At 48.1% G+C, this 26,336-nt stretch overlaps 1 protein-coding gene across 3 annotated transcripts in view; it reads left to right on the top strand.

Moving 5' to 3' along the window:
• ltbp3 (latent transforming growth factor beta binding protein 3) overlaps positions 1–26,336 on the top strand; it is a 183,103-nt gene that overhangs the window by 86,872 nt on the left and 69,895 nt on the right. For 2 of the 3 annotated variants that reach the window (XM_043682670.2, XM_043682669.2), the window contains exons 2-4: positions 1,570–1,857; positions 5,401–5,633; positions 10,921–11,023. In XM_043682670.2, coding sequence (XP_043538605.1) covers positions 1,570–1,857; positions 5,401–5,633; positions 10,921–11,023 — 624 coding nt within the window. The remainder of the gene's footprint in view (positions 1–1,569; positions 1,858–5,400; positions 5,634–10,920; positions 11,024–26,336) is intronic. The other variant, XM_043682671.2, reaches the window with a different exon arrangement.

Raw genomic sequence — 26,336 nt, 5'->3', positions numbered from 1 at the left:
CCTTCCTATTTGTGTTCCTGTCCAAATGTCTTTTAAACGTTGTAACTGCACCTGCATCTACCACATCCTCTGACAGCTCATTCCACACACGCACCACCATGTGTGTGAAAAAGTTACACTCAGGTCTCTTTTAAACCTTTGTCCTCTCACCTCAAACGTACACCCTCTAGTATTGAACACCCTTACTCTCGAGAAAAGACCTATGCTATTCATCTTATCCATGCCACTTATGATTTTCTCAACCTCTGTAAGGTTATTCCTCAACCTCCTATGCTCTGGTGAAAAAGGTCCCAGCCTATCCAGCCTCTCCTTATAACTCAAACCCTCCAGTCCTGGTAACATCCTTATCAATCAATTCTGCACCCGTTCCAATTTAATAATATCCTTCCTATAGCAGGCCAATCAGAGCAGTACGCCATATTCCACAAGTGGCCTCACCACCATCCTGTACAATCACTACATGACGTCCAAATACGTGTATGTAATGGTCTGAGGAATGAAGGCGAGGGTGCCAAACACCTTCTTAACCACCCTGTCTACTTGTGACACAAACTTCAAAGAATTATCTATCTGAGCCCTTAGGTCTTCCTGTTTGACAACACCTTGTATAGAGTCAGCGTTTATTCAGCAGGGTAACGGTCATTCACTGTGTAACCGTACAGAGTCAGTGTTTATTGAGCAGGGTAAGGGTCACTTGCTGTGAAACTGTACACAGTCAGTGTTTATTGAGCAGGGTAAGGGTCACTCACTGTGTAACTGTACAGAGTCAGTGTTTATTGAGCAGGGTAAGGGTCACTCACTGTGTAACTGTACGCAGTCAGTGTTTATTCAGCAGGGTAAGGGTCATTTGCTGTGTAACTGTACACAGTCCGTGTTTATTCAGCAGGTTAAGGGTCACTCACTGCGTAACTGTACAGAGTCAGTGTTTATTGAGCAGGGTAAGGGTCACTCACTGTGTAACCGTACACAGTCAGTGTTTATTGAGCAGGGTAAGGGTCACTTGCTGTATAAACGTACAGAGTCAGGGTTTATTGAGCAGGATAAGGGTCAGTCACTGTGTAACTGTCCAGAGTCAGTATTTATTCAACAGAGCAAGGGTTACACGCTGTGTAACCGTACAGAGTCAGTGTTTATTCAGCAGGGTAAGGGTCACCCACTGTGTAACTGTACAGAGTCAGTGTTTATTCAGCAGGATAAGGGTCACTCACTGTGTAACCGTACAGAGTCAGTGTTTATTCAGTGTGATACGGGCCATTCGCTGTTAAGCCAGTGACTATACCACTGCACAATGTTATGTTATCCAAGTTTGGGTCTGGCCTACATCTTCCTTGTGTCTATCTGACTGTACCCGTTTGAAATTCAACAAAATCTTTCAGGCTGTGATCTTCCCTAGTCTGGAGAAAGGAGCCCCCTCTCAGTCTAGCTATCATCCCCAAAAGCTAATTTTTAGACTTTCTACAAGTAGCTCTTCACTTTTACTGCAGAGAACAGAGGTCTGCCGTTAAGGAACAGAAGGATCAGATTTTGTTATCTCAGGGCTAATTGTTCTTTCTTCTGTTGAATTTCCAGTGGTGTGCCCGCTCCCCTGCATGAACGGAGGGCAATGCAGCTCCAGGAACCGATGCCACTGCCCGTCCAACTTCACCGGCAAGTTCTGCCAGATTGCGGTCAGCGGGCAGGGCCAGCCTCACCAGCCGCAGGCAGGCGAGCAGCTCCCAGACAAGGCCTCTGAAGCCTACAAACATTCGGTCTTCACCCTCCAGCTCACCCCGGACTCGCAGGGTCCCGGGGACCATTCCCCGGGTAAGTACAGCTACGGAATCGTGAGTTCTAGAGGACCTCATCACAGACCGGAAGGTATTGGACTCTCTTTCTTTCCTCATTTGCGGAAAGGGTCCGCAGTATTCCGTCAGGTCAGGCTTCAGTGGGTCGACCCACATGAAGCGATGTTGCAAAAATATTGTATTCAAAGGTTTCCTCAGATCAGCACACGGAGCGAGATCCCAACTCTGTCAGTGAAATGATCGAGCGAATCTATCATAGAATCCCGACAGTGCGGAAAGAGGCCATTCGGCCAATCGAAGAACATCTCACCCAAAACCAGCCACCAATCCTTTCCCTGTGATCCTCCATTTCCCATGGCTAACTCACTGTCCATCCCTGGACACAATGGGGCAATTTAGCACAGCCAATCCACCCTAAGCTGCACATCTTTGGACTGTGGGAGGAAATTGGAGCACCCGGAGGAAACCCATACGGCAGATTTTGTAGAATCCCAACAGTTACAAGTGGAGTTCCGCAGGGATCAGTTCTGGGTCCTCTGCTGTTTGTAATTTTTATTAATGACTTAGATGAGGGAGTCGAAGGGTGGGTCAGTAAATTTGCAGATGATACGAAGATAGGTGGAGTTGTGGACAGTGAGGAGGGCTGTTGTCGGCTGCAGAGGGACTTAGATATGATGCAGAGCTGGGCTGAGGAGTGGCAGATGGAGTTCAACCCTGCCAAGTGTGAGGTTGTCCATTTTGGAAGAACAAATAAGAATGCGGAATACAGGGTTAATGGTCGGGTTCTTAGTCAGGTGGAGGAACAGAGGGATCTTGGGGTCTATGTACATAGATCTTTGAAGGTTGCCACTCAGGTGGATAGAGTTTGTAAGAAGGCCTATGGAGTATTATCGTTCATTAGCAGAGGGATTGAATTCAAGAGTCGTGAAGTGATGTTGCAGCTGTACAGGACTTTGGTTAGGCCACAGTTGGAGTACTGTGTGCAGTTCTGGTCGCCTCACTTTAGGAAAGATGTGGAAGCTTTGGAGAGGGTGCAGAGAAGATTTACCAGGATGTTGCCTGGAATGGAGAGGAAGTCGTACGAGGATAGGTTGAGAGTTCTCGGCCTTTTCTCGTTGGAACGGCGAAGGATGAGGGGTGACTTGATAGAGGTTTATAAGATGATCAGAGGAATAGATAGAGTAGACAGTCAGAAACTTTTCCCCGGGTACAACAGAGTGTTACAAGGGGACATAAATTTAAGGTGAAGGGTGGAAGGTATAGGGGAGATGTCAGGGGTGGGTTCTTTACCCAGAGAGTGGTGGGGGCATGGAATGCGCTGCCCGTGGGAGTGGTAGAGTCGGAATCATTGGCGACCTTTAAGCGGCATTTGGATAGGTACATGGATGGGTACTTAATCTAGGCTAGAAGTTCGGCACAACATCGTGGGCCGAAGGGCCTGTTCTGTGCTGTATTGTTCCATGTTCTATGTTCTATGTTCTATGTTCTATGTTCTATAGTACAGAAAGAGGCCATTCAGCCCATTGAGTCTGCACCAACCCTCTGAAGAGCATCCCACCCAAACCTGTAACTCCAGAAGGGAATTGTAGCTCAGCTCCCAAAGCCATGCACCTCTGGAGCCTTCCTCACCCCCCATTGTCTCTTGACTCAACATTGTCAACACCTCCATTATTGTTGTACCGTGTGATGGCAGGGTAGATAGAAAGCAGAGTGGGCAGACCTCTGTCCTTCTCTTGTCTAGAAATTCATGCATACAGGTGAAGGAGCCATTGGACAGCTATCATAGAGAGGCTATTCGGTCCATCAACTCTGCACCAGCCCTCCAAAGGACATCCCAACCAGACCCAGCCCCCCACCCTTTTCCTGTACCCCTGCATTTCCCGTGGCTAACCTACCTAGCCTGCACATCCCTGGACACAGCGGGGCAATTTCCCATGGCCAACCTGCCCTAACCTAAACATTTTTGGACTGTGGGAGGAAAACAAAGTACCCGGAGGAAACCCACGCAGCCACAGGGAGAATGTACAAACTCCACACAGACAGTCGTTTGAAGCTGGAATCAAACCCAGGTCTCAGGCGCTGGGAGGCAGCAGTGCTAACCACTGAGCCACTATACCATCCAAAGTAGCTCTTAAGTGTGTTTTTTTATCCATCTTATGTGGCCATTTTTATAAATTTATTCACTCACAGGATGTGGACATCACTGGCTAGGCCAGCATTTATAGCCCTGTCCCTAATTGCCCAGTACACAGTTAAAAGTCAGCCACATCCCTGTGGGTCTGGAGTCACATGTAGGCCAGACCAGGTAAAGGTGGCAGTTTCCTTCCCTAAAGGACGTTAGTGACCCAGATGGGCTTTTCCAATAATCAGCAATGGTTTCATTGGTTAAAATCCAAAAGTGGGCAGCACGGTGGCACAGTGGTTAGCACTGCTGCCTCACAGCGCCTGAGACCCGGGTTCAATTCCCGCCTCAGGCGACTGACTGTGTGGAGTTTGCACGTTCTCCCTGTGTCTGCGTGGGTTTCCTCCGTGTCGGGTGCTCCGGTTTCCTCCCACAGTCCAAAGATGTGCAGGTCAGGGGAATTGGCTATGCTAAATTGCCCGTAGTGTTAGGTGAAGGGGTAAATGTATGGGTGGGTTGTGCTTCGGCGGGTCGGTGTGGACTTGTTGGGCCAAAGGGCCTGTTTCCACACTGTAATCTAATCTAATCTAAACTGTGGATACTGTAAAACAGAAACAAAAACAGAAATTTCTGGAAAAGCTCAGCAGGCCTGGCAGCATCTGTGAAGGGAAATCAGAATTAATGATTGGGTCTGGTGACTCTTCTCCAGTTCTGAGGAAGGGTCACCAGACCTGAAACATTAACTCTGATTTCTCTTCACAGATGCTGACAGATCTGTTGAGCTTTTCCAGCAACTTCTGCAATGGTTTCATGATCATCAGTAGACATTTAAATCCAGATTTTTAAAATTGAACTCAAACTTCACCATCTGCCATGGCAGGATTTGAACCCAGCTAATTACCTAGGTCTCTGGATTAACAGTCTAGTGATAATACTAGGGCCAACACCTCCCTAACTGATTCGTTAATTGATTACTAGAGCTCTGGACAATATAATACAGGCTAATAAATTCAGTTGAAAATTCAGGAGAACCATGGCTCAGTGATTAGCACTGCTGCATCACCATGTCAGGGATTTGAGTTCAATTCCACCCTTGGGCTACTATCTGTGCAGAGTTTACACATTGTCCTCATGTCTGTGCCCTCTGGGTGCTCCAGTTTCCTCTCACAGGCCAAAAATGTGCAGGTTAGGTGCATTGACCATGCTAAACGTTACCCTGTCCTGTCCAGGGAAGTGCAGGCAGATGAGCCACGGTTAACGTCTAATTATTGGGGTGAGATATCCGATGGAGGGTTTGTGCAGACTCAATGGGTTGAACAGCCTCTATCTACAGCGTACAGATTCCTTACCCAGACAGTCCTCCTTCAATAAGAAGACGCAATGTGCCCCAGACTTGGGTGGCCTCACCAATGTGACCAGAGCGAAACGTCACTATTTTAATTTCCCCATCTCCCCCAAGGCAATAACTGATGATGGTGTCCCTCGCTATTCCAGCACAGCCACAGCCTGTCATAAACCTGCACGTCAAGCATCCTGCGGAAGCCATGGTGCAGATCCACGGGGTCTCCAGCCTGGGCAGCTACCTGGGAGAGCAGAAGAACCTACTGCACCAGCCGATCCTGGTCCACCACCAACCCGTGCAGAAAGTCAACCATTACCCACCCAGGACCCTCCCCACCTCACAGAAGAAACTGGGCCGCTGCTTTCAGGAAACCTTGCCAAAGATGGTGAGCGGCACTCCTTTCCTTCTCATGGGAATCGGCGCGGTCAGCGGTCACGCGGGCTGCTCGGGGCTGGCTCTTTGGTCGAGTTCAGGCCCACATACTGCCATAGCCCTGGGTGTGTTGGTTGTAAATGGGTTTGGCTGTAGGGAGGGAGTTCCAGGAATTCCGACCCAGCGACAGTGAAGGAACGGCCGATATGTTTCCAAGTCAGGATGGTGAGTGGCTCGGAAGGGAAATTTCAGGGGGCTGGTGTTCCCGTTTGTCTGCTGCCCTTCAAGATGAGAGTGGCCAGAGTTTGCTGTTAAAGGAGCCTTGATGAGTGCATCTTGCACAGAGGGCACACACTGCTGCAACTGATAATCAGTAGTGGAGGGAGTGGATGTTGGCGCCATCCAATAGGACTGCTTTGTCCTGGATGTTGCCGAGCTAATTAACAGGTTTTTAAACACTCAGTTGAGCCAATGACCTGCAGATGGCAGCACCATCAGCTGCTGGTGATGGCAGGAGGGAGGTTACATCAGGGGCACTAGGTTGTGAGGAAAGTGTAATTGAGGCCATAACCAGACTAATAGGGGCAGAATGGCCTAAATCTGGCGTTCCTATGTTGAGATAATTTATTTCTTTGCTGTTTTTAGCTTGACATAACCAACACAGAAATATTAGGACTATGACTTCCAGTTAACAACCTACCCACTGTCCACAGAGTTCCCAACCACACATACACATGCACACACACTGACACACACAAATACTTTCACACACACAAATGCACACAGACACACAAACACACACGCACACACAAACAAACACTTTCTCACACACACACACACACACACACACAAACACAACACCTGCACGCGCGCGCACACACACACACACACACACACAAACACACACCCTTGGTGAACTCCAACCCTTCCAAAACCCTTGGCGGGATCAGCCCATGCCCACTTTTCCAGGGAGCACGTTCCCAATCTCAGAATCTCAGCCTCGAGATCAACTTGCTCCCCACCCCTCCCCCACAGTTCCTCCAATACTCCCAGACCCACAAAGCGACATGGTTGACTCTCAGCTGTTCCTCTGGGCAACTGGGGATGGGCAACAAATGGTGGCCTAGCCAGTGATGCCCGTGAGGGAATTGCGTGTGATTCGAACCCACAATTCGCTGAGTCAGAGGTGAGTGCGCGCACACCACTGAGGCATGTCAGGGACTGCCTCGGTTAAATGCTCGGCATGTCATTCCAAACCACACATCTGTTACCACCCATCTCCTCAACAGTGAGGACACTTGCTGTTGGAATGTTCTAAATTTCCATTTTGTTTTGCCAAAATGGCTCCTCCGGTTGCACTGTGAGTATTTTCAATTTGCTGGTGGGTTACGGTCATGATCTGAGATCATCTCTCATCCCTTCCTCTCTGGGATAGGGTTCGTTGCTTCCGGAGTTCGTTGTTCCCACCAATGCTGGTGCCCTTCCTGGGTATCTGGCTCAGCTCCTTCCTGTGCCGGCCTGAGTCGCACTGTATGTTGGGATTCATTAGAACCTCCTCACCCAGCATCGGTTTCCGATCATCGAAACTGCAGGCCATTCAGTCCATCTGCTCAGTGCACTCCATACAAACCACATCTCACTCAGCCAACTTATAGATTCATAGAGTTTTACAGCATGGAAAGAGACCCTTCAGTCCAACTCGTCCATGCCGACCAGATATCCTAAATTAATCTGGTCGCATTTGCCAGCATTTGGCCCATATCCCTCTAAACCTTTCCTTTTCATGTACCCATCCAGATGCCTTTTAAATGTTATAATCGTACCGGCCTCCACAAGTTTCTCTGGCAGCTCATTTCATACACACACTACCCTCTGCGTGAAAAAGTTGCCCCTCCGGTCCCTTTTCTCTTGCCTTAATCCAATGCCCTCCAGTCTTAGACTCCCCTACTCTGGGAAAAAGACCTTATCTATTCACCGAATCCATGTCTCTCAGGATTTTATAAACCACCAAAAGGTCACCTCTCAGCCTCCGACATTCCAGGGAAAATAGTCCCAACCTTTTCCCATACCTCAAACTCTCTAACCCTGGCAGCATCCTTGTAAATATTTTTCTGCACCCTTACAAGTTTAACAACATCTTTCCGACAGCAGGAAGACCAGAACTGAATGCAGTATTCCAAAAATGGCCTGTCCAATGTCCTGTACAGCCACAATATGATCTCCCAACCCCTATAGTCAGTGCACTGACCAATAAAGGCAAGTATACCAAACACCTTCTGTGCTATCCTGTTTACCTGTGACTCCACCTTCAAGGAAGTATGAACCTTCACTCCAAGATCTTTTTGTTCAGCAATACTCCCCAGGACTTTACCATTAAGTGTATAAATCTTGCTCTGATTTACCTTTCCAAAATGCAGCACCTCACATTTATGTAAATTAAACTCCACCTGCCACTCCTCAGCCCATCTGACCAAGATCCTGTTGTATTCAGAGATAACCTTCTTCGCTGTCCACTACACCTCCAATGTTGGTGTCATCTGCAAACTTACTAACCATGCCTCCTATATTCACATCCAAATGATTTACATTAATGACGAAAAGCAGTGGCCCCATCACTGATCTTTGCAGCACACCACTGGTCACAGGCCTCCAGTCCAAAAAGCAATCCTCCCCCACCACCCTCTCTCTCTTACCTTCAAGCCAATCTTGTATCCAAATGGCTAGCTCTCCCTGGCTCCCATGAAAAAGAACTTATCTCTCTGTTCCTTACTGCTTTGTGTGCTTGTCCAGTTTCCCATTAAACATCTGAGCTATGTGTCAGATTCCTGATATTTTTAATTCATTGAAACGATGGTGGAAGAGGGAATGCAGATGAGAAAAGTGAATGTGCTCTTGCTGAGATTACAAAATAGGTGGGAGGACAAGGTCTGAGGATAACACAAACAGCCTGCAGTGGGATTTAGACCAGTGAAGCGAGTGGGCAGATGGAATACAGTGTGGAAAAATATGAGGTTGTGCACTTTGGCAAGAATTGCAGGAGAGCTGGATTTTCATAAAACAGAGAAAGACTGCAGAAAGCCACAATTTGGGACTCTCATGCATAAATACTAAAAAAAACTGTTAGCATGCAAGTTCAGTAGTTATTAAAGAAGGCAAATGGAATGATGACTGTTATTTCAAAGAGAATGGAGTGTAAAAATAAAGGAAATCTTGGTTCAGAAAAGATATACAAGGATGTTGGAGGGTTTGAGCTACAGGGAGAGACTGAATAGAGTTGGGCTACTTTCCCAGAAGCATCAGAGGCTGAGGGGTGACCTTTATAAAATCATGGGGGGGCACAGGGTGAATTGTCAAGGTCATTTTCCCAGGGTAAGGGAGTCCAAAATCAGAGGGCATAGGTTTAAGGTGAGAGGGGAACGATTTAAAAGGGACCTGAGGGGCAACTTTTTCATGCAGAGAGTGGTGTGTGTATGGAATGAAGTGGTGGAGACTGGTACAATTACAACGTTTAAAAAGGCATCTGGATGAGTAAATGAATAGGAAGGGTTTAGAGGGATGTGGGCAAATACTGGCAAATGGGACTGGATTAATTTAGGATCTCTCGGTGGCATGGACTGAAAGGTCTGTTCTGTGTCTACTCCAAAAAGGAGCACTCAAACCTTTTCCCATGTGTGACTGGGAGTCAACTCAGAATTTAAACAAACAAACCCTTCTTTATTTTACGTTCTGGGTGCCAATCCTCAGTGCAAAACATTCATTTGTTGCAACATTTCCCTCTTATTTCAACCAACAACTTCAGATTCAACTCACTCCATTTCACCTTAGTTTAACGTAATTCATATCTTAACTTGAACACTATGGGTCTGGACTTGTAACAAATACCACCCCGACTCAAAGGGAGCAGGATCCCATAGCTCACCTTCGGTCTGCAAAATCCCCTCTTGGGGCAAAGGGCAACGGATATACAGGAACACCACCTCCCCTCTGAGCCACACACCATCCTGACTTGGATATGTAAGGGCCTTACCTTTGCTGTCACTGGGTCTGAATTCTGTGACTCCCTCCCCTGAATGGCACTCCCCACCCTGCGCTCTTTGCTCCCCTCCCAACCACCACACTTCCTGCTCAGGGCTGCAGCTGGCCACCACCTTCCCGTGTACAATTAGGGGCGTGCAACTGAATTCGAGCGGCGCCCACATTTTGTGAGCAAACGTGTGCAGTTGCAAGACCCTCTCCTGGTCTGGGGTGAGGTGGGGCCTTGGTGAAGCTGGTATGCCCTGCGGCCAAAAAACAAAAGACCAGCTGGATGGATTTTGCCCCTCGCCAGCTTAGCGTCACTCGGGCAAATGGTGCCTCACCCCTCATGCAAGTTGAATTGAATTAAATTGATTGTCACGTGTACCGAGGCACAGTGAACAATACAGGCAAATCACAGAGTTAAGTAGCATAGATAGTAAATAATAGATAAACAGCAGCAAAAACAAAAAACATCAGTATAGGCGAATGTTAAGAGTTTGTGAGTCCATTCAGTATTCGAACAACAGTAGGGTAGAAACTGTTTCAAAACTGGCTGTTGTGTGTGTTCAGGCTTCTGTACCTTCTCCCTAATGGTAGAAAAACATTGCCAGGTGGGATGGATCTTTTAGAATGCTGGCGGCCTTTCCCTGACAGTGGGCCTGGTAGATGGAATCTGAAGATGGGAGGTTGGCCTTTGTGATTGTCCGGGCCGAGTTCACCACTCCCTGTAACCGTCTCCGATCTTGAATGGTACCGTTGCCTTACCAAGTAGCGATACATCCAGGAATGGGTTACCGGGTGCGGGGCGGAGTAGGGTGGGGGAGTGGTGGTTTGGATGCTGAGCATGGCGCAGGTCTAGGCTGGGAGACCTGGCTCCGCAACCGAACTGTCCATAGAATCCCCTATGTTGTGGAAGTGAGCCGTTTGGCCCATCCATTCCGCACCGACCCTCTGAAGAGCATTCCAAACAGATCCCACCCCCTTCCTTGGAACACTGCATTTCCCACAGCTGGTCTAACCCAGTCTGCACATCCCTGGGCCCTACAGGGCAATATGGGGTGGGGTGTGGGGTAAGGGTTGGGGTCGGTGAAGAGATAGTGGCTGTGTGTCGGGGGAGAGGTGAGAGTGTCACTTTACACTTTGACTACGGTTTCCATCAGAATACCCTTCACCTCGTAGTTTTGTAATTTATAAATGGAAAGCTCCGCGCCAAGGTGTCTGCTCACTGGGGAGCGGTGTGCTTTAACAATCCATTTCTGTGGTTTTGTTCTTTATTCACACAGTGCAGTAAGCCACTGCCGGGTCTGACCAAAGAGGAAGATTGTTGTGGAAGTGTGGGAGCGTCCTGGGGGTTCAGTAACTGCAACAAGTGTCGTCACCAGCACCGTGAGTACATTGCTGTCCCATCAGATCATGAGTTGGAGATGCCGGGGTTGGACTGGGGCGTACAGAGTTAAAAATCTCACAACACCAGGTTATAGTCCAACAGGTTTATTTGGAAACACTAACTTTTGGACCACTGCTCCTTCGTCAGGTGGTTGTGGAGAGTAAGATCATAAGACACAGAATTTATAGCAAAGGTTTACAGTGTGATGTAACTGAAATGATATATTTAATAAGACCAGGATTGTTTGTTAAGTCTCTCATCTTTTAGAATGACTATGTGGTTTCACTTCTTTCCTATGTAAATCGTAAAACTTTTGTAAAAGTTACATTCTCAAGTGAACTTTAACAATTGCTGTCATGTTGGCCCAGATAATGTATTGAAGGTGTGAGCTTCCCTGTGTGAGACTGTCCGTGCCACAATGGTCAGGATGATTCTGATCTAAAAAACGGATTTACAGAATCTTATATGGATTCATGCAGTTTTTGAGCAAAGTAAAATGTAATTCTGCAAGTACAAATTCACCCCACAAACCTATATGTGTATGCATGCATGTGTGTGTGTGCGTGCATGTGTGTGTGGGTGTTTGGGGGGGGAGGGGAGTGGTTATGACATCAGCGTGGACTATCCCCTCTCTGCACTGGGGCCGCTGTTACTAAGCTGTAACTAGCTCAGCCTTTTGGGATTGGACAGTCTATGTACTGCTCCTGAGGTAACCAGTTTGCTCGGTGCAGCGCCTGCAGTTTGCTCCTGAGATTTTGCATCTGACTGAGTGTATGTTCCAGTGTTAATCCCTTCAGCATTCTCCGGTTTCCATCACTTATTCCGATGCATTCAGCCGCCCAGGGTCTGAGGCTGTACACTTCCAAGCATAGACCTCCCACCAAGCACCCCCCACCCCTGAAACATGGTGGACACAGACTCAAGTGAAAAGGCCTTTAATTTGACAACTTTTTAAGACTTTGCATTCCTGTGCTAAGCTACTTCTGTCACTCTTTCAATTCTGTAACAAACGCTTAAAGTATCTGTACAGGTAGTTCTCCTGTAACATGCATTTCGTAAATGCGATTTGTGAATTGCTCACCCATTTTTTTGGATACTCTAAATCTCCTGGTTATGTTATGATTTGGAGATGCCAGTGATGGACTGGGGTGGCCAAAGTTACAAATCACACGACACCAGGTTATAGTCCAACTTGGAAGGTTTACTTGGAAGCACTAGCTTTCGGAGCGACGCTCCTTCATCACAACCACCTGAGGAAGGAGCAGCACTCTGAAAGCTAGTGCTTCCAACTAAACCTGTTTGACTATAACCCTGGTGTCGTGTGATTTTTAACCTGGTTATGTTAGCTCACCATTTTTATTATAAGGTGAAGTCCTGTTTGCTGTTGTGCAATTCCATCCCCTGTATTACCAGCCAGATGAGATTTATTCTGCTGGCTTATCCATTGCAATAGGTTGCCGTCTGTGTGTGTGTATTTGTTTTTTTATTGCTTCTGTCTGCAACTAAAGTAGGGGAAGCGAACATTGGAATATATTTGCTGGAATGCTTATTGGGATCATGCACGGAGTTGGGAGGCATAGGAGCGGGAAGAGAGAGAGAGAGATAGGGAGCAAAAGAAGGTGCAAATGCAGCCGTGTCCAGCCCCTTCATCTCTCCCCACTCCAGTCCATCCCCAAGTTCTGCCTGATCTACGTTCACCCAGTCTCCGTTTGAAGGGCAGGGGGAGGATCTGAGAGCCTCATTCTCTCTGAAACCCGAGTCCCGTCAGAACTCCTGGCCATTTCAGAGCATCCCATCCCTTTAGCCATTCCTGCCCAACTTCTGGAAGTTTCACAGAGTTTAATGGCAGAGAGGCAGATTCTGTGTAAACTCCACTCCACAAGAAGCCAGGAATACGACAGTTACACTGGGAAATTGCGCTTGTACCAGCCTGGCATTTAAGCCCCATTACTTCTGTTGCACAATTTTCTATAACAAGACATAGCAAGGGGAACAACATTATAGGAGAACTACCTGTACCTAGGTACTCTGTATCCAAGATGGTACCAAAAGGCGACATTGCAAACTTTTCACTGCACTCATTTGAGTGCACGAAACAATAAAGGCTAATTCCAACTCCAACTCCAATTCTCTCTTCCTTTAAACAACTCCTTGTTATGTGACTCAATGTCAGAAATGTTTGTCTTCTGTAAAGCAGCTAGGGCATACTAGTGTGACTTAGCAGTGCCTACCCCTCTCTGGAATTGTTGGTAATGCCATCGTTACTTTGGGTAATCCCCAAAAGGCCATGGCTCCTTACATCTTGGCTTCTGTTACCCAAGCTTGACTAGCAGTGAGTACTGGTTTCAGACAATTAAACGCGAGCAGTAACTCCAGCCACACGTGCCCCTTGGCTGTCACAGAACTGAGCGAAAGATGCTAGAGATCAGAGACAAGTTTAGAGCGGTGCTGGAAAAGCACAGCAGGTCAGGCAGCATCTGGGAGGCAGGAAAGTCGACGTTTCAGGCAGGAGCCCTTCATTCCTGTCACAGAACTGGCCTGTCTCACTGAGATCCTTGAAGGCGAGGGGAGGCGGAACTTGTGCTGAACTGAAACCACCGATTCGATTTGGAGAATTTTCCGCGTGTCAGGTCAGGTATGCAGGTGAAGGAATACAAAGGTTGTCTAAGTTGTGAATCCCCCCGCCAATTCCATAAAGGAAAGCAAGATTTGCATTTATGTAGCGCCATCTGGAACCCAAGGACATCCCGAAGCGCTTTTGAGAGAAGGAGTCTTGAAAGTGCTACCGCTGTCATATTGTAAGAAGCACCACGGTGCACAGCAAGAACCCACAAGTGGAACTAATGGACAGATGGTTCCTACTTGCCTGATCTTGGGTCAGACAGATCCATCTTGGCTGCAGGGCACCCTGGAGAACTCCCTTTCTCTTCTTTGATATGGGATTATCTGGCATCCGCGTCAGAAGGCAGCAAGAGTTGTCCCATCTGACAGGTGTTAGTGCAGCTTTCATGTTTAATAAACTGCTTGAAGGTACCATTTCTCAGGGCTCCTGATAAACATGCAACAATCCCATTTACATTGTGAGAGTTATAGAGATGTATAGCATGGAAGTGGATCTTTCGGTCCAATTCGTCCATACCGACCAAACACCCTAAATTAATCTAGTCCCCCCTGGCCCATATCCCTCCAAACCCTTTCCTATTCATGTCCTTATCCAAATGTCTTTTAAACATTGTAACCGCATCCACCACTTCCTCCGGAAATTCATTCCACACGCGAACCACTCTCTGTATAAAGAATTTGCCCCTCATGTCTTTTTTAAATGTTTCTCCCCTCACCTTGAAAATATGCTCCCTAGTCTTGAAGTTCCTGTGAGGATGAGAGAGACTCATTGCCTGTGAGGATGAGAGAGACAGAAACTCATCATTACATGGAGCTATAGAGATGTACAGCATGGAAACAGACCCTTCGTTTCAACTCGTCCAAGCTGACCAGATATCCTAAATTAATCTAGTCCCATTTGCCAGCACTTGGCCTGTATCCCTCTAAACCCTTTCTATTCATATACATTGAAGAGAGATTTAGGTGATAATTTGTGAAGCCAAGGCTATGAGCCAAGTGCTGGGAAATTTTTAAAAGATTTAACCTTTTGTGGGATTTGGGTGTCGCTGGCTGGGCCAGCATTTATTGCCCGTCCATGGTTGTCCCCTTGAGAAGGTGGGGGTAAGCTGCCTCCTTGAACCGCTGCAGTCCACCTGCTCTGGGTTGACCCATGATGCCACTGGGGAGGGAGTTCCAGGTTTAGAAAAGTGAGGTGGTTGTCTTTGACTGGGGTAGACTTGATGGGCTGAAGGGCCTTATCCTGTGCTGTGGACCCCTATAAATATGTGAGAATTTGCCGAACGTTGGTCTCGAAAACATTAACCACGGTGCTTTGAGTGGGTTGGCTGCTGTAAGGGGAGGGGAAGTCTTCACTGAGGTCACCCCCATCGTATTTTGATGGGTGCAGCAGTTTTGTCCAGGTTGGCTGCACAGTAGAAATGGATCGTTCTGGGATTCTGTGGAATGAGAAGGAATTGGATGGGGCTTGGGAACGACAGAGGAGGAGAGAGAGACAGAGAGAGAGAGAGAGGTAAATCCATTCATTGAGGGGCGAGCTGTGAAATGCCAGTGTTTGACCATTCTGGCTTGGCCGATGGTGACATGCAACATCACGATCCTGAGGGGAAACTGTGCACGGGCGCCCACAGGAATGCCTTAGCCTTTTACCACGTGCTGGTTCCTGGCATCCTTGGGTTAGCCCGGATGCCAAACACATTCCTGTGGCTCCTCTGTGAAAAGGCATTCCTTTCTCTGAGTACCTGATGTACACTGTGTCCGAGCAATGAGCGAAAACACAGCCAGGTTTCTCGAACCAGCTGGGGCCTCCACCAGTTTTACTCGCCGTTGTTAAGACGTTCAATAAAATTGATGGAAGGACACAGGCTGTGGGTGACGAGGACTTGACAACCAAGCTTCATGTACAATAGCTATGCCACTAACTGATGACATGAGCAGTGTCTCAGTAGCTCCATTATTATGGTTATCGTGTTCCCCCTGTGAACTGCCTCTGCTGACTTATCATCACTTCTGGTCATCGTGTCATCTTCATGTTCCCTCCCGAGGCATCAGTACCTACCCTGGTGCCAACCTGTCCCACCTGTCACAATCGCCACCTCTTTTATAGAACACTCAGGTTCACTTTCAGAGAGTGTTACAGTGAGGGGCGTGGGGTATATCTGAGAGTGTTATGGTGAGGGGTGTGGGGTTTATCAGAGTGTGTTAAAGAGAGGGGTGCAGGGTATATCAGAGAGTGTTACAGTGAGGGGTGTGGGGTATATCTGAGAGTGTTATAGTGATGGGGTGTGGGGTATATCAGAGAGTGTTACAGTGAGGGGTGTGGGGTATATCTGAGAGTGTTACAGTGAGAGGTGTGGGGTGTATCAGAGAGTGTTACAGAGAAGGGTTTGGGGTATATCAGAGTGTGGCAGTGAGGGGTGTGGGGTATATCAGACAGTGTTACAGTGAGGGGTGTGCGGGGTATATCAGAGAGTGTTACAGTGAGGGGTGTGGGGTTTCTCAGAGTGTGACAGTGAGGGATTTGGGGTATATCAGAGAGTGCTACAATGAGGGGTGAGGGATATATCAGAGAGTGTTACAGTGAGGGGTGCGTTGTATATCAGAGAGTGTTACAGTGAGGCGTGCGGGGTATATCAGAGTGTTACAGTGAGGGATGTGGGGTATATCAGAGAGTGTTACACTGAGGGATGTGGGTATATCAGAGTGTTACAGTGAGGGTTGTGGGTATATCAGAGTGTTACAGTGTGTGGTGTGTGGTATATCAGAGTGTTACAGTGAGGGATGTGTGGTATATCAGAGAGTGTTACAGTGAGGGGTGTGGGGTATATCAGAGAGTGTTACATTGAGGGGTGCGGAGTTTATCAGAGAGTGTTACAGTGAGGGGTGTGTGATATATCAGAGTGTTACAGTGAGGGGCGTGGGGTATATCTGAGAGTGTTACAGTGATAGGTGTGGGGTATATCAGACAGTTTTACAGTGAGGGGATTTGGGATATATTAGAGAGTGTTATAGTGAGGGGTGTGGGGTATATCAGAGAGTGTTACAGTGAGGGGTGTGGGGTATATCAGAGACTGTATTGTGAGGGGTGCGGGGTATATCAGAGAGTGTTACAGTGAGGGGTGTGGGGTATATCAGAGAGTGTTACAGTTAGGGGTGTGGGGTATATCAGAGAGTGTTACAGTGAGGGGTGCGGGGTATATCAGAGAGTGTTACACTGAGGGATGTGGGTATATCAGAGAGTGTTACAGTGAGGGTTGTGGGTATATCAGAGTGTTACAGTGAGGGGTGTGGGGTCTATCAGACAGTGTTACAGTGAGGGGTGTGCGGGGTATATCAGAGAATGTTGCAGTGAGGGGTGTGGGGTCTATTAGAGAGTGTTACAGTGAGGGGTGTGGGGTATATCAGAGTGTTACAGTGAGGGATGTGGGGTATATCAGAGAGTGTTACAGTGAGGGGTGTGGGGTATATCTGAGAGTGTTACAGTGATAGGTGTGGGGTATATCAGGGACTGTTGCAGTGAGGGGCGTGCGATAAATCAGAAACTGTTACAGTGAGTGGGTTTGGAATACATTAGAGAGTTTTACAGTGAGGGGTGTGTGGTATATCAGAGAGTGTTACAGTGAGGGGTGTGTGGTATATCAGAGTGTTACAGTGAGGGGTGTGGGGTATATCTGAGAGTGTTACAGTAATAGGTGTGGGGTATATCAGACAGTTTTACAGTGAGGGGATTTGGGATATATTAGAGAGTGTTACAGTGAGGGGTGTGGGGTGTATCAGAGTGTTACATTGAGGGGTGTGGGGTATATCTGAGAGTGTTACAGTGATAGGTGTGGGGTATATCAGACAGTTTTACAGTGAGGGGATTTGGGATATATTAGAGAGTGTTACAGTGAGGGGTGCGGGGTATATCAGAGAATGTTACAGTGTGGGGTATATCAGAGACTGTATTGTGAGCGGTGCGGGGTATATCAGAGAGTGTTTCAGTGAGGGGTGTGGGGTATATCAGAGAGTGTTACAGTGAGGGAGGCGGTGTATATCAGAGAGTGTTACACTGAGGGAAGTGGGTATATCAGAGAGTGTTACAGTGAGGGTTGTGGGTATATCAGAGTGTTACAGTGAGCGGTGCGGGGTATATCAGAGTGTGTTACAGTGAGGGGTGTGGGTATGTCAGAGAGTGTTACAGTGAGGGATGTGGGGTATATCAGAGAATGTTACAGTGAGGGGTGTGGGATACATCAGAGTGTTGCAGCGAGGCATGTGGGGTATATCGGAGAATGTTACTGTGAGGGGTGTGTGGTATATCAGAGAATGTTACAATGAGGGGTGTGGGATACATCAGAGTGTTGCAGCGAGGCATGTGGGGTATATCGGAGAATGTTACAGTGAGGGGTGTGTGGTATATCAGAGCGTGTTACAGTGAGGGGTGTGTGGTATATCAGAGAATGTTGCAGTGAGGGGTGTGGGGTCTATCAGAGAGTGTTACAGTGAGGGATGTGGGTATATCAGAGTGTTACAGTGAGGGGTGCGGGGTATATCAGAGAGTATTACAGTGAGGGGTGTGGGGTATATCAGAGTGTTACAGTGAGGGGCTTGCGGTTTATCAGAGCGTGTTGCAGTGAGGGATGTGGTGTATATCAGAGAGTGTTACAGTGAGGGAGGCGGGGTATATCAGAGTGTTACAGTGAGGGGTGTGGGATATATCAGAGTGTTACAGTGAGGGGTATGGTGTGTGGTGTCAATCAGAGACTGTTACATTGAGGGTTGTGCGGTTTCTCAGAGAGTGTTACAGTGAGGGATGTGGGTATATTGGAGAGTGTTACATTGAGGGATGTGGGCTATATCAGAGAATGTTACAGTTAGGGGTGGGGGGTATATCAGAGTTCTACAGTGAGGGATGTGGCGTATATCAGAGAGTGTTACAGTGAGGGATGTGGGTATATTGGAGAGTGTTACATTGAGGGATGTGGGTATATCAGAGAGTGTTACAGTTAGGGGTGCGGGGTATATCAGAGTTCTACAGTGAGGGATGTGGCGTATATCAGAGAGTGTTACAGTGAGGGATGTGGGTATATTGGAGAGTGTTACATTGAGGGATGTGGGCTATATCAGAGAATGTTACAGTTAGGGGTGGGGGGTATATCAGAGTTCTACAGTGAGGGATGTGGCGTATATCAGAGAGTGTTACAGTGAGGGATGTGGGTATATTGGAGAGTGTTACATTGAGGGATGTGGGTATATCAGAGAGTGTTACAGTTAGGGGTGCGGGGTATATCAGAGTTCTACAGTGAGGGATGTGGCGTATATCAGAGAGTGTTACAGTGAGGGATGTGGGCTATATCCGAGAATGTTACAGTGAGGGATGTGCGTATATCAGAGAGTGTTACAGTGAGGGATGTGGGGTATATCAGAGAATGTTACAGTGAGGGGTGCGGGGTATATCAGAGATTGTTACACTGAGGGATGTGGGTATATCAGAGAGTGTTACAGTGAGGGTTGTGGGTATATCAGAGTGTTTCAGTGATAGGTGTGGGGTATATCAGACAGTTTTACAGTGAGGGGATTTGGGATATATTAGAGAGTGTTATAGTGAGGGGTGTGGGGTATATCAGAGAGTGTTACAGTGAGGGGTGTGGGGTATATCAGAGACTGTATTGTGAGGGGTGCGGGGTATATCAGAGAGTGTTACAGTGAGGGGTGTGGGGTATATCAGAGACTGTATTGTGAGGGGTGCGGGGTATATCAGAGAGTGTTACAGTGAGGGGTGTGGGGTATATCAGAGAGTGTTACAGTGAGGGGTGTGGGGTATATCAGAGAGTGTTACCGTGAGGGGTGCGGGGTATATCAGAGAGTGTTACACTGAGCGATGTGGGTATATCAGAGAGTGTTACAGTGAGGGTTGTGGGTATATCAGAGTGTTACAGTGAGGGGTGTGGGGTCTATCAGACAGTGTTACAGTGAGGGGTGTGCGGGGTATATCAGAGAATGTTGCAGTGAGGGGTGTGGGGTCTATTAGAGAGTGTTACAGTGAGGGGTGTGGGGTATATCAGAGAATGTTACAGTGAGGGATGTGGGGTATATCAGAGAGTGTTACAGTGAGGGGTGTGGGGTATATCAGAGAGTGTTACACTGAGGGATGTGGGTATATCAGAGTGTTACAGTGAGGGGTGTGGGGTATATCTGAGAGTGTTACAGTGATAGGTGTGGGGTATATCAGGGACTGTTGCAGTGAGGGGCGTGCGATAAATCAGAAACTGTTACAGTGAGGGGATTTGGGATATATCAGAGAGTGTTACAGTGAGTGGGTTTGGGATACATTAGAGAGTTTTACAGTGAGGGGTGTGGGGTATATCAGAGAGTGTTACAGTGAGGGGTGTGGGGTATATCAGAGTGTTACAGTGAGGGGTGTGGGGTATATCAGAGTGTTACATTGAGGGGTGTGGGGTATATCTGAGAGTGTTACAGTAATAGGTGTGGGGTATATCAGACAGTTTTACAGTGAGGGGATTTGGGATATATTAGAGAGTGTTACAGTGAGGGGTGTGGGGTGTATCAGAGAGAGTTACAGTGAGGGGTGTGGGGTATATCGGAGAGTGTTACAGTGAGGGGTATGGGGTATATCAGAGAGTGTTACAGTGAGGGGTGTGGGGTATATCGGAGAGTGTTACAGTGAGGGGTATGGGGTATATCAGAGAGTGTTACAGTGAGGGGTGTGGGGTGTATCAGAGTGTTACAGTGAGGGGTGTGGGGTATATCTGAGAGTGTTACAGTGATAGGTGTGGGGTATATCTGACAGTTTTACAGTGAGGGGATTTGGGATATATTAGAGAGTGTTACAATGAGGGGTTGGGGATATATCAGAGAGTGTTACAGTGAGGAGTTGGGGATATATCAGAGAGTTTTACAGTGAGGGATGTGGGGTATATCAGAGACTGTATTGTGAGGGGTGTGGGGTATATCAGAGTATTACGGTGAGGGGTGTGCGGTGTATCAGAGAGTGTTACACTGCTCCGCATAGAGTGTCTCGGGGAGTGTGATGGTTAAAAATTCCTGGACGGTTTGCTCGCCATGAAATATCAAGGCCCTTTGCCAAGAACAACAATTAAATAAATTCGACAGATTCCTTCAGTACAAAGTCTGCAGAATCCATGCCAAACTCGGAGACAACAGGGAGGGAAAAAAATTAAGACTGCGCAGCAATCTCCCCACCGTTCCTCTGGAAGTGCATTGCGTGCAGAGAGGGGCACCAGTCTGTCCAGGTCCCAGATTGATGCTCCTGAGATGTGCGGGATACCTGAGCCCACCCCGCCATAATCTGCACCCCTGTGGGGGGGTTAGGCAAGGGCAGGAGCTGTGCCCTGTCCTCATACCCCCCGCTACTCAATGCTTAACCCAGCATTTACCCTCCCTTGGAGATAACTCGCTGATGGAACCAGGCCATTTGGAGCACCAACAAGTGAGAGGTCTTTGCCTCTCTCAGGGGCAGGAAGGGGGACAGAGGGGGCTCGGTGTGGGAGGAGGCGAGAGAGAGAGAGACAACAACGTTGGAAACAGTTGGAAAGTGTTGGAAAGCAGCTGCCTGCAGCCCAGACAAAAGGCCCTTTGAGTCGTTGTCAGGAAAGGAGAAATTGTTTTCTCACAGTGTTCGAACCGAGCAGAGCCAAGTCATTAGGGCTGCGTAAGAATGAAAAGGGGGAGAGAGAGAGAGATATTTAAGCCGTTAAGTTTGTTTTCCAGTGATGTTGAGCCTGACTGGGTGTGGCCCAGATCGATGGCGGAGCGGGCTCGAGAGAGAACTGAAGAGAGACAGGCGTGTGTGGCTGGATCAGGTTAACCTTTCCCCGCTGTCAGCGGTGATCCTGTTGCCTTTTGCTTCCCGACCTGGAGTCTTCTCGCCAGCGGCTCCCCGCTCCCTCCCATCCAGCGTGGGCCAAAGGGTCATTCGATTCGCTAGGCCGCACAGCCTTGGCAACTTGCAGCAGGGAGCACTGCATCCAAGATAGAGAGATAGGGGGGTCTACTTTGGGCAGAATACCCCCGTTTGATTTCTCCAGCCTGGGGGTACTGAGTCCAAATGTGACTTTCCCTCTTCCTGTGGCCCCCCGTGCTTTTCCCTGAAGTCTCCCCCGCTTGTGGGATAGGGAAACCGTTTTGCCGTTCAAGACAGAGTGTAGCAATCTCAGTTTAGGGTCAGCCCTGGCCTCCTGAATGAGAGGCCTTGACATTTGAGCTGACCAGAGTCCCAGAGCTTGGAAGTGAGGGAGAGATGTCAACCCTGGTTCCTCATCAATGTTTAATCATCCCTCTGTGAGCGGGTGACAGATGCTCAGTGAGGAGAGGGCTGGCCATGGAAGAGTTGGACCAAAGGGCCTGTTTCCGTGCAGCTTGACTCTATACTCTATAAAGCCAACAGCAGGAGATAAAATCTTTACTTCCTGGGGATAGGCCTTTCCTGGAGGCCTCACCAAATCAAAGCTGGTGGAGTTATTATCCTCAATCTGTAACAATAGTCTTGACATCTCGTTTCCCTGAGCTTGGTTGATTGACTTTCCTTTTATTTAACTCTATTATTTTTGTTAAAGTTGGGTATGGACAGACGCACACATTGACTCACACACACACAAAGACACAGACACACAGACTCAAAGATATACACACACGCACACTCAGATACACATGCACACAGAGGCTCACAGACATACACACAGATACACAGACATACACAGAAACATCACAGACATATGTAGACACACAGGGACACAGGCACACACACATACAGAAACACACACAAACATACATACACATAGACACACACACAGACACACACACAAAAACACACGTAGACACACAGGAAAGAGAAGATATATTTTATTGGAAGAGATGACTGTCAGGACTGTGAATAGTGTTCCGAGCGTGGTCCAACAACATCCCATTTACAGGTGTTGTTGGAAAATGCCCAGTTTAGTTCAAAGCTATGAAAGGATATCAGAGTGGGGAATGGAGATCTGTGGAACTGTACCCGATGGAGGAAAGGAGTAGGAGAGCAGCAAATGCATTGAGAGGGTTGAATAGCTTTGTTCAATGTGGACCCACAGACCTCTTCCAATTGGCACATGCACAGAGCTGGCAAACGTGAGGGTGGGGAGGTTGCATATCGCCATGGGGTGAATTCCAAAGCTAACCAGTAACCGGGTTGCCATAGCAATTTGATACGAGCGTTGGAAGTGATTAGGGCTCAGAGGCAATGCAGCAGTGGACCTAAGAAAACACATCCAGGTCGGGCCAATTGTTCCAATCCAACATGGCCAAAGGAGGAAGGCCTTCACCAGGCCTAACATAACATGAAGTTCAGGAGAGGTAGACATCGGAAAATCCTTTCCCATTAACTCACAATGCAGGGCCCAGGAGACTCTGGCTCAAGATTCTAGGCAAGACACACAAAGAGATTTTTTCTTTGTGGTGATGTCCCACTATCAGCTCCAACAGTGCCTATTCCCTCAGCGCCGACCCTCCAACAGTGTGACACTCCCTCAGCATTGTCCCTCTGACAGTGCAGCACTCCCTCAGTGCTGACCCTCCCACAGTGCAGCACTCCCTCGGCGCTCACTTCCAACAGTGTCCGCTCCATCAGCGCTGACCCTCTGACAGTGCCCACTCCCTCAGTACTCACCCTCCCACAGTGCAGTGCTCCCTCAGCGCCAACCCTCTGACAGTGCCGCACTCCCTCAGCGCTAGCCCTCCGACAGTGTGACACTCCCTCAGCGCTGACCCTCCGACAGCGTGGCGCTCCCTCAGCACTGACCCTCCCACAATGCGGTGCTCCCTCAGCACTGAGCCTCCAACAGTGCGGCGCTCCCTCAGAACAGACTGTCCGACAGTGTGGTGCTCCCTCAGCACTAACCCTCCGACAGTGTGGTGCTCCCTCAGCACTGAGCCTCCGACAGTGTGATGCTCCCTAAGCACTGACCCTCCAGCAGCGTGGTGCTCCCTCAGTCCCAGCAGCGGGAATGCCAACTCGGATTTGTGTCCGACTTTCTGGAATGGGAGTGGAGGTGAGGAGTGGAAACGTTGGGGAGAGCCCTAAACTCAGTAACATTGTTGGACTGGTGACAGGCCACAGTCTGAGCCTGGGGTCTGTTGGTCCCAGTTATGAAAACAGCATTAATTTTCTGCCAAAGGCAAGGAAGTAAATGGGGGAGAGCATCTTGGGTTGGAATAACAGAATAACTTTGTCGGAGCCAGAGTGAGTGGGTGGGAGCCTGAATCTGGGAACTGAGAGGTTTGGACAGGAGCCATTGCAAAGGCTATTTTCACGGTCCATTGATTCCTGCCATTCCCAGCAGTAACATCCTTCAGTTTAATTGGCTCCAACGGATGTTTTTACTTTTTTTGTCACCCGTAAGGCTGGGCCCACAGTTCTACGCACAGCCTCTGTCAGTGCTAAAGGCAGTCCCATGTTTGCCTGCCAACACGGGACCTAACTGGGAAATGTCAGACCTTGGTTCTGTCTGCACTCACGCATGGTCCTCACTATTACCTGCCCAGACCCTTTGAGCAATTAATGCTTGATACCTTTTGTGAACAGGTGAGGCAGTGAAAGGGATGCAAGGGTCAGTCTCACCAATTCTCCCCCCTTTTCCCAACCCTACATTGGCAACAGCAACATCATGTCCGACTTGGACACTGTTATAAGCAAAACCTCAGAGGAAATTAGGAACTAGGCATTTCACCTCTGGGGAAAAGATTCTGACCATCAACCCTATCGATACATCTCATAATTTTATAGCCTTCTCTCAAGTCTCCCCTCAGCCTCCAGAGAAAACAACCTAAGTTTTTCCAGCCTCTCCTTACAGCTCCTACACTCTAATCCAAGCAGCATCCTGGTAAACTTCTTCTGCACCCTCTCCAAAGCCTCCATATCCGTCCTATAATATAGTGACCAGAATTGAACACATTACTCCAAGTGTGGCTGAACCAAAGTCTGATAAAGCTGCAACATGATATCCTGACTCTCGTACTCAATTTCCCAATAAAAGCAAGCATGCCATACACCTTCTTAAATACCCTTTCTGCTTGCGTGGCCCCTTTCAGGAAGCGATGGACCTGTACCCCAAGAGCCTCTGTGCATCAATGCTGTTCAGGGTCCTGCCATTAACTGTATGCTTTCCCTTAACATTTGATCTCCCAAGGTGCAGCACCTCACACTTACCGGGTTTAAATTCCACCTGCCAGTTCTCTGTCATATCTGCAACTAATCTATATTCCACAGTATCCTTTGACAGCTGTCGTTGAAAAGTGTGGTGCTGGAAAAGCACAACAGGTCAGACAGCATCCGAGGAGCAGGAGAGTTGACCTTTCAGGCATAACAGTGCCCGAAACGTAGACTCTCCTGCACCTTGGATGCTGCCTGACCTGCTGTGCTTTTCCAGCGCCACACTTTTCGACTCTGATCTCCAGCATCTGCAGTCCTCACTTTCCCCTAGTATCCTTTGACAACCTGCCATGCTATCCACAACTCCACTGATCCTTGTATTGTCTGCAAGCTTACTAATCTTGGCAAAGGGCAAATTCACATGCAATTTCAGTAGCCCAGGAGGGAAACAAAACATTAAGAAAAAAAGCATCAGTTAAGAGTCACAGCTTGTAATACCTGTTGACGGAAAGATAACCTGTTTTTTTTCAGGCTTAACTTGGGACTTTGACTATGGAGTATAGACAGATCTCCTGAGCTGGTGGTGAATAAATCGTCTCTCTCTGTATCTTGTTCCCATCCCCAAGCTGTTCAAATACCTGAGAACCAATCACTCGGTTGTTGACAGGCAAAAGGTCTTCCTCATCAATATACTGGTCACTAGTCCATAGACCAATTGATTTCTTGTTGCCAGTGAGAGCAACATCCATACAAACCCCTCGGGTCCAGACGAAAACTTCGACTATTGCTCGTTCAATCAACAGTTTACACAACGTCAGGCTACTTGCTTTTCAAAACGTACAGCAATCCTTTAAAGACGTTGGTTTTAAAATAGTTCTTCCTCATTTCAGTCCACAAGTTTAAAAACCACTAAAGTAAGCAGACCCAGTCTTTACAACAGTCTTTCTATCGAGGCTAGCCTTGTCAATTAGGACAGCCAGCATGTAACAGTATTATGGTTTTAAGAGGTTAGTTTGTTCTGTTTTTTTGTTTAAGCAGAGGTTTTAAGGCAGAGGCAGAGGAGCTGTCTACCTGAGCCAGTCTCCTCATACCTGAGTGGGTATCCTCCCACAGAGCAGAGATGCGCAGATTATCTGGATTAGGGGTGCTAAATTGCCCATAGTGTTCAGGGATTAGATTAGATTAGATTTTTTTAGATTAGATTAGATTAGATTAGATTAGATTACATTACAGTGTGGAAACAGGCCCTTCGGCCCAACAAGTCCACACCGACCCGCCGAAGCGAAATCCACCCATACCCCTATATTTACCCCTTACCTAACACTACGGGCAATTTAGCATGGCCAATTCACCTGACCCTGCACATCTTTTGGACTGTGGGAGGAAACCGGAGCACCCGGAGGAAACCCACGCAGACACGGGGAGAACGTGCAAACTCCACACAGTCAGTCGCCTGAGGCGGGAATTGAACCCGGGTCTCAGGCGCTGTGAGGCAGCAGTGCTAACCACTGTGCCACCGTGCCGCCCACGGTGCAGAGTTGTAG

The sequence above is a fragment of the Chiloscyllium plagiosum genome, unplaced genomic scaffold, assembly GCF_037043375.1.
Source record: "Chiloscyllium plagiosum isolate Xiang-an unplaced genomic scaffold, Cpla_swu_hap1 HiC_scaffold_46, whole genome shotgun sequence".
Lineage (NCBI taxonomy): Eukaryota > Metazoa > Chordata > Chondrichthyes > Orectolobiformes > Hemiscylliidae > Chiloscyllium > Chiloscyllium plagiosum.
Note: the sequence above shows the minus strand (reverse complement) of the source record. Positions and strands in the feature narration are given on the sequence as shown.